General features: G+C 38.6%; 1 protein-coding gene across 3 annotated transcripts in view; it reads left to right on the top strand.

Moving 5' to 3' along the window:
- The window catches only part of efcab11 (EF-hand calcium binding domain 11), an 80123-nt gene that overhangs the window by 2683 nt on the left and 64154 nt on the right, over positions 1-13286 (top strand). For all 3 annotated transcript variants that reach the window (XM_051869256.1, XM_051869258.1, XM_051869257.1), the window contains exon 3: positions 4178-4226. In XM_051869256.1, the coding sequence (XP_051725216.1) occupies positions 4178-4226 (49 nt within the window). The remainder of the gene's footprint in view (positions 1-4177; positions 4227-13286) is intronic.

Below are 13286 nucleotides of genomic sequence, written 5' to 3'. Positions count from 1 at the left end.
GGTATGTCCAAATCCAATGTTGGCTTCACTTCCTACCTCCATATGATTGATTTTTGAAGGCAGCATAGATATATCCTTGGCTGACTTTGATATCCCACAATTATGTGCTTTCCATTTTGTGACAGCTGAGCTAGAAAAAGAAAGATGGCGTTTGAAATTTGCGGTTGCTGGTCAGTTTGTGTAAATTGACGTTTTTGACCAACGTTTTCCACTTCTTTCTAGAGAGACAGTAATTAAATATTTGTTTAATTCTCACCAAAGCTCACTCTATTTTGCTGTACATCATTAAAACGTAGGTAAAAAATTCACAGGATTGCCCTCCATTTTGAAACTTGAACAGCTCGTAATCATACGGAGCCCATTCCCTTGATGTACTATTTCGTTCCCTCGATTTATAAATCATTCCATCTATTTCTAAATCGTGCGCACAATTTAGTAAATCGAGGGAACGAATTAGTAAATCGTGTGCATGATTTAGTCTACTATTTTTTACTGCATGTCATGTCAGGGGCTCCATATAATCACGACTTTAGAAGTGGGAATTATCAAGTTTACGATAGCACGTGAAGGCAGCATTAGTTTTCAGATGCAGCTCATTGTTTGAGAGCTCCTACTAGTTCCACGTGACTGCTGTGCCACCTGACCGCTGCAGATTCATATTCTGCGTTCACATACCACAGCGTAATTACCATAATCTTGAGATGAGAACATGTGACATTATATTCTGAGCTGTTCACGTCCTCGGACTGGGAATCATGCGTTTCTATGGCACCCATAGGATGGCACCACTATGAACGGGGACGGGGACTAAAAGGGACGGGTCTTTGCGAACGGTCAATTAAGAGCCCTACGAGGATGTGTACATGTACGTTTTTGACCAACGTTTTCCACTTCTGGTGTCATTTCTAGAGAGAAATTACTATTGTAGTAATTAAAAATTGTTTATTTATCACTTATCACCAAAGCTCGCTCTATTTTGGTGTAGATCAATAAAGGGGACATAACACACACAGTTTCACACAAGATTATCTCATGTTAATCTTGAGTACCTATAGAGTTAGTATTGCATCCTTCATATCTCTGATGAGTATTTATCAAGATTATCAAGATTTAAATCAGATTTATAAAAGACAGATACAGCTGTGCTGCTTCTTTTCGAAAACATTCGAGCTCATGGAGGCATGCTGTGGGCGGAGCTAAAGAGTCACAAGCAATACATAATCCCTGGATAACTTTTGATTCACTATACGCTCGTGTTGTTTACATTATATGCACTTTCATGCCGACTGCCAACAAAACAGACCTTTGATGGAGTTTTATTTACCGCCTGCAGTTCTGACTCATAACAGGGATCTTTTATTGCTGGGACCGCTCCCTCTTTCATTTTCAAACAATCTGCAAATACAGCGTCGAACTAGGCCTTGTTTATAAAACATTAATTACCGAAATGCCGGGAACAAACAAACATACTTGCACAACTCTGTTGCTGCCCCGGAAAAACAAACTGCATCCACTGTTTGTTACATGTATGGTCTGTCTCTTATGTTTCATTGTGTTTTTGGTTCAGTCCTGTAACCTAGTTTTTCCTGATTTGTTATAATTAGTCATTTCATTCCCCTGTCGTCCTTTAATTATCTCATTAGCTCCCTTTGTTTGATCTGTCTATTTAAGTTCTGAGTTTTCTGTCATTTGTTGTCCGTCTTTGTCAATGTGATAGCGTGTGTTAAGTATATTCCGTGAGATATTTCTGAGTTTTGGTTATTAAAGATCCTGTTTCCTGTTCATCCTCGTCTTCGTGAACTTCATTCAGCACTTTACTTGACACTGTTCTGCATTCATGCTAATGCACAGATCTCTTTTGAAATATAAATTGTGGTTTGTCCTATCTGTTAATTCCCTTATGACATAACTGACTGTGCTTACATTAATTTCATGCCATGAAAGCATTTTGAGATGCAAGTACATTTAACCGCTTACACTGAGTTGCAGCCGCATGCGCAAGCACTCTTCACAAAGTGCACTTGAGGATTTGAAACTGAAAGCCCACTGCATTCCAAACGACATAGATTATGCCTTCGAAGAGCATTTGTAAGGAAAATACCGGAGGGCGAGACCACTCACTGCAAGCGTAACATCAAGCAAAGCGTGCATTTCTCACAGCACATATCTTGTGCAATGAAGCCTGTGAATGTCCTTGTAATTCACTTCAACCTTTCTGAACTTTATGGAAGATTATGTTATGGAAGGTTCGAGTGATGTTTGTGTGTGAGGAATCAGAATATGGGAGTTTCAAAGCACACGAAGTGTTATCGCGGATCTGTGGTTAAAAACTAAGCTCAAATCTAGAATTGTTTGAGAGAGAATCGCAATGCATCGTTTTTTTTTTTTTTTTCCCACCCCTAGCGTTTGCGCATAAAGGCACCTCATGAAAGTGATTTCAGACAGACTTCTGATGGAGCGTTCACACCAGACGCGACTTGCGCGAATAAATCGCACTATTCGCGCATAGTTGGACGCTTGAACATTTTGAGTTTACTTGCTTCATTCGAGCGTGAAATTCGCTTCATTTGTGCGTGAAATTCACTTCACAACATATGCGAGTTCACGTCACGGGAGTGGAAAGTTGTAAAATACGGCGAATAAGCTCAATTTGCCGGCTTTAGCTAGATTGTAGTCTCAATATGAATATATATAGCTCAAATTGAGTAAAGAGCGTTTTTTACAACTTACCAGATTGTCCGACCTCCTCACTCACTTTCTTCCAAGCAAGATCCTTTTTATTCCTGTTTCTATACGAAGATGTATCGTACAGCTCAGGGTATCCACATACAGCGACAATGATTTTGTCCTCCATTGTTGTTTTGGATTTCTGCCTCTGCTCGCTACGTCACGTCACTACTAGAGCAAGCTCCTGATCGGTTAACGCGGCGCGAATATTCGCCAAAGTTCAGATTTTTCAAACGGCCGAAACGCCCAAAAAATCACGTCATTCGCGACGCAGGATGTCTGTCGCGTCTTTGCATTGACTTAACATGTAAATTACTCGCGCTTAACACTTCATTCGTGTCTGGTGTGAACGCACAGCAAAATAGCGTGAGGTTTGGTGATAACTAAGCAAATATTTAATTAATACAATAGTAATTTCTCACTAGAAATTACATTAAAAGTGGAAAACAATGGTCAAAAACATACATTTTCACACAAACTGAACACCAACCGCAACTTTCAGATGCCATCTTTATTTTTTAGCTCAACTGTCAGAGAATGGAAAGCACAGGATTGTGGGATCTTAAAGGCAGCGAAGGATACATCTACACTGCCTTCAAAAATTGATCAGATGAAGGCATCCCATGCGACAAGAAGTGATGCTAACTTTGGATTCGGACATGCCTTGATGCCTTCCTACCTTGGAATGCGTCCTCCAAAGGCAGCATTTTTCAGTTTTCGGATGCAGCCATTGCCTATAGACCTTGTGTTGCCCCGCCCCTTTTCAGCACTGCGCTCGTTGTCTTTTGTCTTCCGGTTTGTATTTCCACAGCAATCTTAAGTTTTTTGAACTGCTCATTTTTAAATCTTCCCGGTCTACTGACATTTGTTAAGACATCTGCTTTATACATAACAATGCTCATGATAACTTTACAATAAGTAAATCCACTTCACCAGCGATGCCATAGAAATATAAAGAACTACTGCAAAAATGGAAGTTTAAAGACAAAATTCTAAAGACTACTGCGTGCATGTTTCACTGGAGAATAACGTCTATAAGGCAGTGAGACAACAAGTCACTGCCTAAGAAGCAGCCTCAGACACATTTGTCACCGGCATGCATTTCGCGGTGATCAGCAGTGATCGGTTCGGTGCAGATTTTGCTCATCTCAAACGAGCCTAATCTCATTTTACTCAATGACATCATGGTTTTTTACAATTTTACTGAGTGAAAACATGATTACAATGCTTAAATAGAGGCAAATTGGTGTCAAGTATGTAGATTTATTTCATTAACGTTACAATTTTTGTAACGTTCATGGAGTACAAATTTTAATCTGAGAGCTTGGAGATTTTTTTTTTTTTTTTGAAAAACATTGAGTTTTGCTTAATGTTTTTGTATTGTGTATTTTTTATTTGTTTGTATATTTCTAATCATGATTTAGCAGTCATTTTGTATTTTCACTTGCAGTCAGAGACAAATATCTTGATGGGGAATGGCACTATTAAGGACTGTCCAGGTAAGGCAAAATAAAGTACCTGTCATATTGAATTAATGCATCACAGTTTGCTGTACAGTTGTAGACGTGCCAGCGCTGTGTATTTTAGTCTTTTGCAATTCACCTTCAGCAGACGCTCAACCCACACTGATGTGCACTCCAAAATTATATGCACAATTTCTGTCCTGATTTATTTTTCTATGTGGAAAACGAAATTTTATACCACTCAGGGAAAGTGAAAGGAAAAGGAGCTTGATGTAGATACTGTGTAATCTTTTTACACATTGCCAGTAATGAAATCCTGACAAACAGCGGTAAATAATGTTGCCGTGAAATGCATACAGGATTTCTACGGGCCCTTTTGACAGACAGAAACACTGAGGAAAATGGGGGTTTGGCAGGACAGCATTTTGAGGAAGACATTAAATGGTTGAAGACCTAGATTAGTAAGTAATTTGTTTCTTGTTTTATCCCACAAGCAAATTGCTTTTGTATGCTGCCCTGTGGGAAAGCATAAGATAATCTAGTTAAAGTGGCATGCTTTGTGTGATGAAATATTCCACCATTAAATCTTGCTCAGAGCAAATGGTGAATTAAATTGCCCCTCTTTTGAATTTCATGTGATTACTAAATTAGTGATGGTCGGGAGGAGAGGGTTGCTGGTGGTGAAGTGGGAGGTTTGACTAGACTCAGTAGTGAAATGCTTTGGCAGGCTCATCGCATGGAAAAGAGGCCACTTAAGGCTTCGATGCTACTGTACACGGCGTTCACAATACTACTGCCACTTGTTTAGCCTACTCACCCCCTTTCTCTGTCCTATCTCCTACCTTTTCTGTGCCTCTGTTTTTATCACAGAGGCTTGAAAGCTTCAGAATGAAGATTTTGTTGATTCAGAAATCCATCCACAATGGTTAATTGAAAGATAATTAATAACAGATGTTTATTTTATGGCCTGTTTGTTAGAGATATGATGCGAGATAGATTCAAACTTGCATTGCTCCCATGAACGCCACAGCTTAATGTGCCAGAGCACATGTGGTAACCACTATAGGCCATAGACCTTTGTCAGGGTAGACGCCATATTAAATTTGACATGAAAACAAGGCAGTTATGCTGCCTTCACGTGCTATGGGAAATTTCATAATTCCCACTTCAGAAGTTGTGATTATGAGCTTGTTGCATTCAAGTGCTTTGTTGTCAGAATGAACAGGAATCATGGAGGACACCTGAGTTATTCTTGCCTGTTTATTGGGAAAATCGTAATAAAGCCAAAATTATATTTAGCGTCCCATGCAATGGCAACCATAAAAACATTAATGACCCTATCTAGATTGTACGATTGCTGACGATTCTGTAATTCCAGTCAAATGCAGTCTATTTTCGCTGTGTATAAAACATATAATATGCTTCAAATGATTAATCATATATGTAATATGCACTAGATTAATGACAAGACAAGACGATCTAGCTGTTATGGGAAAAAAAAAACACTAAAATCATACCTGCTACAGCAGTATTTCTCCCTTCATCTAAGTGTAAAGTTTATGGCCCGCCCATCTCGGGAATTTGGGTATCAAAACTATCTCTGAACTTCCCAGTGGTAAACTGCCATGTGCAACTTTTACCTAGAAATTATTTATGATAATTCTGATAGCACGTGAAGGCAGCATTAGGGATAGCCTTACAGTCTTTACAATATGGCATTGGGGTTTGGGTCCTAGATGATATGCAATTTTCAAAACTCATATGGAGGTTTTGTCTTAAAGTCTTTTATAAAGATGTCAGCTGAACAGTTGGTATATTAAACAATGCAGTCTAATTAAACACACTGGACTTATATCCCTCACAGCCTTGTTTTTATTTCTGTCCAAAATTAAATATGGCACTGCTAGTCTATGGCTTTAAATAATAGTTTGTTGATTAATAAGTTGTTGGCATTTGTAGGGTTGCCACCTTCAGTGGGGGACACTCATGTCAACGGCCACATGCTGCTTTAAGTCAAACAGTTCACCGTGAGCAACTGAACATGCTTTTTGTCAAACTGTGCTGTTCGCCTTATGTTTATCATTAGTTACTGGACAGACCCATTGATAACTTTTTTCCATTCAGCCCTATATTTGAAAAGCTTCTTGCGTTTAACGGGCGGACTTGAGCTCGACGTGCTTATAAAAAAGGCAAAAGGTTTGAGGCACATGATCTCGAGACTCCTTTGCTATGGATATATATATATATATACTCTACTAATCATATGCAAATGCTTCTCTACTAATTGTAAAATTGTTTATATATATATATATATATATATATATATATATATATATGTATACTTGTTATTAATATCCTTTTCACTGCAAATTAATGCTGCTGTCCGTAGCTTTTTTTGGTTAAAAATGATCCAAAATCAATTTTTGAGCAAGTACATTACCAGCCAGTGTTCAAAACTATCTCCTTACCGATTCACAACGGTAAGCTTGTAATAATGTTTTCTAATTCAGGTGGTACTGGTAGGTTTCTGCTGGAAATTCAAGCATGCCGCCGTTCATCTTTGCGTCATTACGTCACATCTGTTTACATAAAGAACGAGTCCCAGCTAGTAGGCTATATCACGTGAGGATGCTGCAGGTGGCGGATCATTTATAGCCTTTTTCTCACAGCAGCTGGGATAATTAAACTTATTATTTTGATGGCGGATTGTATGGTATGACAAATGGACAATTAGAGATTAGACTGTACAGAAATTGAAATCTACAGATAACGCTAATACACACTAAATACACATAGTCACGCAATGCTGATGTTGTTAACATTAACAATTTGAGAACAAAGTATAAAAATAATAATAATTTGCACGGTTTGATGTGATATGAGCTAAGCGAACGTTAGGTTTAATCACCATTGGTAGCGCAATTTATTGTAATGCTTTTTTTTCTCAGTTGGTCAGAACAAAAGTGGCAGATTTGTCACTTACTTCTTCATATGACATTTTCTGGTGAAAATTCTTATTGTGGTCATACTTCCATGATTACAATCTGTGATTCCAAAGTACAGTATCCACTGGTGCGGTGACTGACAGCCACACATTCTCCTCGAAGCATTAGATTCATCCGCGCTGAGGAGCCGAGCCGATGCACAACCCACACAAAAATGATAATTCCTCAAATAACTGCAATTGCAGGTTTTGAACAGAGATGGTGACAAAGAGGCAAAACTTACGGACTGCAGCTTTAAATACTGGACAATCCTGTATTTTATGGGAAGGCTGGCAACTAGGGTGGGCGATATAATATCAATATATATCATGATATAGTTTTTTTGTTATTAAAAAAAAGAACAAAGAAGCAAATTACAAACAATAGCACAAATACATTATAACAAAAATATGCATTAAAAATATATCTTTCAGGTACAATAGGTTTATTTAATATGTAGTTAGAAATAGTACAAAAACTCTTTGACCAACTTGGTAATATATAGTCTTTTCAACCTGAAAATGTAACATCAAGAACATTCAGGTAAACAAAAACACCTGAAACTGAGGTGGAAATTACAAACAATAGGACAAATACAATAAAACAAAGATACAAATGAAATAAACAGTGCTTTAAGTTTTTCAGGTAGGCCTACATTATATCTATTTAACAATAGAGAAACTGAATAATCAAATGTAAAAATAAATTAAAGCTGCAAGCAGCATTTACCAGGGTTCAAGCCTTTAAGGCCTTTAATAAACACATATGCGTAAAAAGATATTAAGCTTTATTTAGCAAGCATGTCACCACTTAAATCACAGATGAACAGCTATGATATATGCTAAACCAAACACAGAGAAAGAGAAAGAAAAGGCTTAAACAATAATACGCATGCTTACACATACACAAACACACACCACTTATTGGCTCACTTTCATTCTGTGTCAAAACAGTATCTGTTTTGTGTTTCAAGTACATTTTCCATGTTCACTACATTAATTAAACGTGCTTACACACACACACACATTTTGTTGCAGATATAGATATTTGAAATCAATAATGAGGTAAGAAAATGCTTATTCCAGGTTTCCCCTTTAAAAATCATTTTCAAGTCTCAATGTAATTGTAATGTTATATTATTGCAAAAACATATGTCAAATGAACAAATGAAGTGGTAAACCTTGACAAAATGTGATCTGTAATGATATTATAAGGATTTATATAGTTTTAAAGGGATATTAAATGACAAAACCTTAAAATCTTGAAATCTTGATATATATTAGTGGCCTTCTACTGCCATCTGATGGCAAATGACAATTTCAGGAAATTGCCATTACAAACATAAGAACATTGTCATTCAAAACCTTTTTAACTGTTAGAGGTAGCTATTGTCCCGATCTCCATGAAATTGCTTGTTTAGAGTCATGTCACACATGCTCGCTTATTTTCAGAAAGATCTGAGCATTCCTCGAAGAGATATCTGGCTTTAGGTGACACTTGGTCAAGGCCACATTTTGAAATGACCCTTTTATATCCGCTAATGCAAAAGTTAAACTTTTTTTGATCATTATTAAACAACAGAGTCCAGATAATTCTACTGCATTGATTTTATTCAGATTGAGGGAAAAAAAAAAAAAAAAAAAAAAAAACCTAGGACTAGTATGCAAAAGCAGGTTTTTAAAATATTCTTGAATGAAAGATTTGATTTACAAAATAAATAATGGGTAACAAAATGTTTACTGCAAGTCTCCTTAAAGTTTCACATAATGTGGCACAATTGTCATTAATACTTCAACAGAAATTAAGTGACGAATTTTGACAAAATGTGATTGTAAACATTATAATAGTGATTTTATCAAGTCTAAATATACATTAGCCTATAGAACAATAATAGTATGACAAAATGACTACTTTACCCAGCAGGTGGCAGCAAAGGACCAGTCATTGGCTCACTTTCATTTTAAAAATGGCTTGTGTTTAAAGTACATTTTCCATGTTAAGTCCATTAAACATGATTACACACACACACATTTTGTTGTATATTTTTATAATGCATGATAGGTAAGAAAATGCTTAGTGCAAGTCTCGTCTTTCTAACCAAATCTGTTTTATTGAATGAATGAATAAATGGGAATTTGGTTTTTCGCTTATATCTCGGGAACAGGACGTCGAAAATTCTGAAACTCAGAGGGTAGATAGAGCTCAACAGGCCCTGTGGAACGAGACCATCGCGGGGGTAGTGAGTGTTGGGGGTTGGGAGTTACGCCTGGTCAAATGTGTATATTTTTGTGCTTCTGTCTCGAGAACACCCTGTCCAAATCGCACTAAACTTGAATTGAATGTAGTCGGGGAAAAGGCCTTTCCAACGAGCCCTTCCCCAAGGTCCTCGGAGGTAGGGCTTGGGAGTTACGGCCGTTTAAATTCGGGGGTCCCGCGAACTAGCGATCCGCGGGGGGGCGTCCCCGAGGCCCGCGACTGATGTGGCCGCTCAAGGGCCCGGAAGGGACCTTGTCATCCGAGTTTGAGCTTGCGGGGATTTTTGGTTCCTGAGTTATATGCAAAAATGTACCGGGATTGTGACGTCATTGGCGGCCGCCATTTTAAATCGCGCCCGGTGGTTTTTGGTAATATCTCGGCGAAAATTCAACGAAAATGCCTGAAATTCATATTGTGGACAGAGTTCATCTAGACGGTTCGAATGAGCCCGGTGAGATTTCATTCACATTGTCATTTTTCATCATTCTAAATGTTATAACTTCTATAACTGTTGCCCAATCTCTACGAAATTTTTCATGCTTATTTAGAATCGTGTGGCATATGCTCACCTATTTTCGTGAAGTTCCGAGTTTTCGTTTCGGATTTATAGGCTTTTGAGTATATTTTGCCACACCCATTTTCTAAATGACCCTGTTATAGCGACCCAAATGATAAAATTCAACTTTTTTTGATAATTATTGATCTAGAGAGTCCAGAGAATTGTCCTGCACTGGTTTTGTTCCGATCGGGACAACCTAGGACTAGTTTGCAAAAGTAGGTTTTTCACATAATCATGAATATTTAATGAACGATTTGATTGACAGCATTGGTTCTTGAGGCAAAGTTGTTCAGAATGAGGAGATCTATCAAATGATATGCATATTGTGTGGATTTGTGAAACACCACGTGATTACAGAGGCGTAAAACTCGTTAGTGCCAACTTGTGGCCGATTTCTTTCAAAATTTCTTTCAACTTCTAGGACCATGAGTCGAACATGCCCACCGAGTTTCGTTCCGATCGGCCTCCATTAACCTTGTCTAATAGGTGCTCAAACTTCATTGGCCGATGGCAGCCATGTTTTTTGAGATACGCCATTGTCCTCATAGACTATCATGCCCCCTTGGACCAAGACACTGCATGCCAAATTTCAACTCAATCGGATTAACGGTCAGATGGTTATAGCTCTTTTCAAGTTTCTTTCATGTTATAGCGCCACCTAGTGTACAATCGATGTTTTTTTTTTTTTTATCGTGACCAAAGATTGTGCCCCTACACGTGTGTACCGAGTTTGGTGCAAATATCTCATTTTGTTCTTGAGTTATAGCCATTTTAGTAAAAGTGGCTCCTCCCATTACAGAGATTTTTACACCTCTTAGCGACTGTAAATTAAAATTTCAACTTTTTTTTGATAATTATTGATATTCAGACTCCAGAGAACATTTCTGCACTGGTTTGGTTCCGATCGGGCAAAAAACCTATGACTAGTTCGCAAAAGTAGGTTTTGGACAAAATTCAAAATGGCGGAAATTTTTTCTAGGCGGAAATGAAATCGGAGATATACATTTTCTTAATCATGGACTCAGCTTTCCAATGATATAAGACACTTGAGTCTGGGACAAAAAGTCTAGGAGTTATGAACCATTTCACACATTTGATTGCTGTAGCGCCACCTATTGACTGATTTTGACGAGTCCAGGTATCTGAGTAGCGAGCAAGACTACTGCCATTTGACAAAGTTTCAAGTCTCTAGGCCTTACGGTTTGGGCTGCCCGATCAGTTTTAGGGAAGAAGAAAAAGAATAATAAAAATCTGAGCAATTACAATAGGTTTTCAGCACTTCGTGCTTGAACCCCTATATACTGCATAGTCTTCGCAATTAAATATACATTGATTCATATTAAAGCTACAAAAGTTATTCAGTCGAGCAGTGACTGATTTTTTCTTTTTCTTTTGTTGTTTGACAGTCAAATGGAAGTCAATGGAATGAAAAGTGTATTGTGACTGTCCTTTTAGGCTGCTGTCACTTTAAGGCCGTGTGTCCACCAAAGCATTTTTCTCTAGCGGCTAGCATACTTTTTAAATTGTTTTCAATGGGAGTGTCGTTGAGTCGTTTTACTTGCTGTCCCTGACTTGCAAAAGTGACATGACGTGTAGCCAAGTATGGTGTCCCGTACTTGAAATTTGTGCTCTGCATTTTACCCATTGAAGTTCACACACACAGCAGTGAGTATTAAACACACACACAGACACACACCGTGAACACGCACCTGGAGCAGTGGGCAGCCATTTTTTTGCTTGCTGCGGTGCCTGAGTAGCGATTAGGGGTTAGGTGCCTTGCTGGCGTAAGCTCAACCTCTTGGCTAAACAGATATACTCTTATGATCCTTCCAGACCAAGAAGGTCTGAATCGACCCCTCCAACCAGTGACGCCACTCACCCAGAGTCAGCCTGACCACCAACAGCTCCTGATTCCCTATGTCATAATTCCATTCTGCTGGGCTCAGTCGATGAGAGAAGTAGGCACAGGGGTTTACCTTCCCACCTCTAGGGAACCGCTGAGAAAGGATCGTACCTACTCCAACCTCAGAGGCATCCACCTCCACAATAAACTGCTATTTAGGGTCTGAAAAAGAAAGAACACCAGCTGAGATGAACCGGGACTTGAGAACTTCAAAGGCCCCCTGGGCTTTCGAATTCCATCTAAACAGTACCTTGGTAGAGGTGAGTTGAGGTGGGGGGTTGGCACGCGAAGCAGGGCAGAGACAAAGGCGATCCGCAATTGGAGATAAAATGTAAAATATTTATAAATAAAAATACAATAAGTGTGTTGCAACATAACAAAGGAAAAACAATATCTATAAAGTGTTATAAACAACAATTACGAAACGTCCGAAAAGGAGCGGGATGAAGCAGAAGCGTGTTATTTTTTCCCATTCCTTAAGCCCGGGATACACTGCATGATTTTAGCAATCCTATAAGATCATTACAAATCACACTGTGCGACATGGATCTATTAAACTTGGGTATGACATGCATGTAGACTGTACGATGATGACACCTATTGACTCGTAGGCTACGATGCAAGTTTCTATAGAAAAATAAAACGTCATCAGCATGCGCTAGTGGTATAAACAAAAAAAACATTTTGAATCACACTTTGGCAGTTGTAGTTTTTATGTGAAGGAAGCGGCGAGAGAGGAAGAAGAAGGGAAAAGAGCTTGAGGTAAGCAGTTTTAAGTTTTAGCACCAGTTTTAGCGCCATGTCGCGTTGATTTCATATTGCATTTTTATTGGCTGGTCAGTAGACGTAGGTCGTAGCAGCAAACACACTGTGCGTTGATCATGCTGAATTTCTGACACTGTCAGAAAATGGTCGTAGGCTATCTTTGGTTGCAAGACCGGGAAAACGGCCGTCTTTGAACCTCTCTCACTGTACGACATAGGACCACCAATTAAGAGCCACGATCACAGAAATCGGCACAATTGTTTCACAATGGCAATCTTTCATCTGGGACGAAAGCTTCAAATAGACCCCGTGGGGTTATTTCCCAACTCTTTATATCCATTTAAGACATAACCGACTGTGTTTAAGTGAATTCTCACCAAGCCAGGATTTTCTCTGTGCATTTGACCATTTAAGGACGAACCCGAAGCCCAAAGTTTACTTTGCTTGTCCGTGTTCCACTCCATTTCAGTGCGTGCGAACAGAAAGCCACTTGGGGAACACATCCTGCAGTTTAGCAACAGGTGACTGCATTTCATGACAATCACTCATTTACCTGATTTACCTGATATTAAGTTTGGGTTTTTAGAAAGAAACGAAAGTGCACCACTATAAAGGAAAGAAATGCACTG

This window comes from Ctenopharyngodon idella, chromosome 17 (assembly GCF_019924925.1).
Source record: "Ctenopharyngodon idella isolate HZGC_01 chromosome 17, HZGC01, whole genome shotgun sequence".
Taxonomy (NCBI): Eukaryota; Metazoa; Chordata; class Actinopteri; order Cypriniformes; family Xenocyprididae; genus Ctenopharyngodon; species Ctenopharyngodon idella.
Note: the sequence above shows the minus strand (reverse complement) of the source record. Positions and strands in the feature narration are given on the sequence as shown.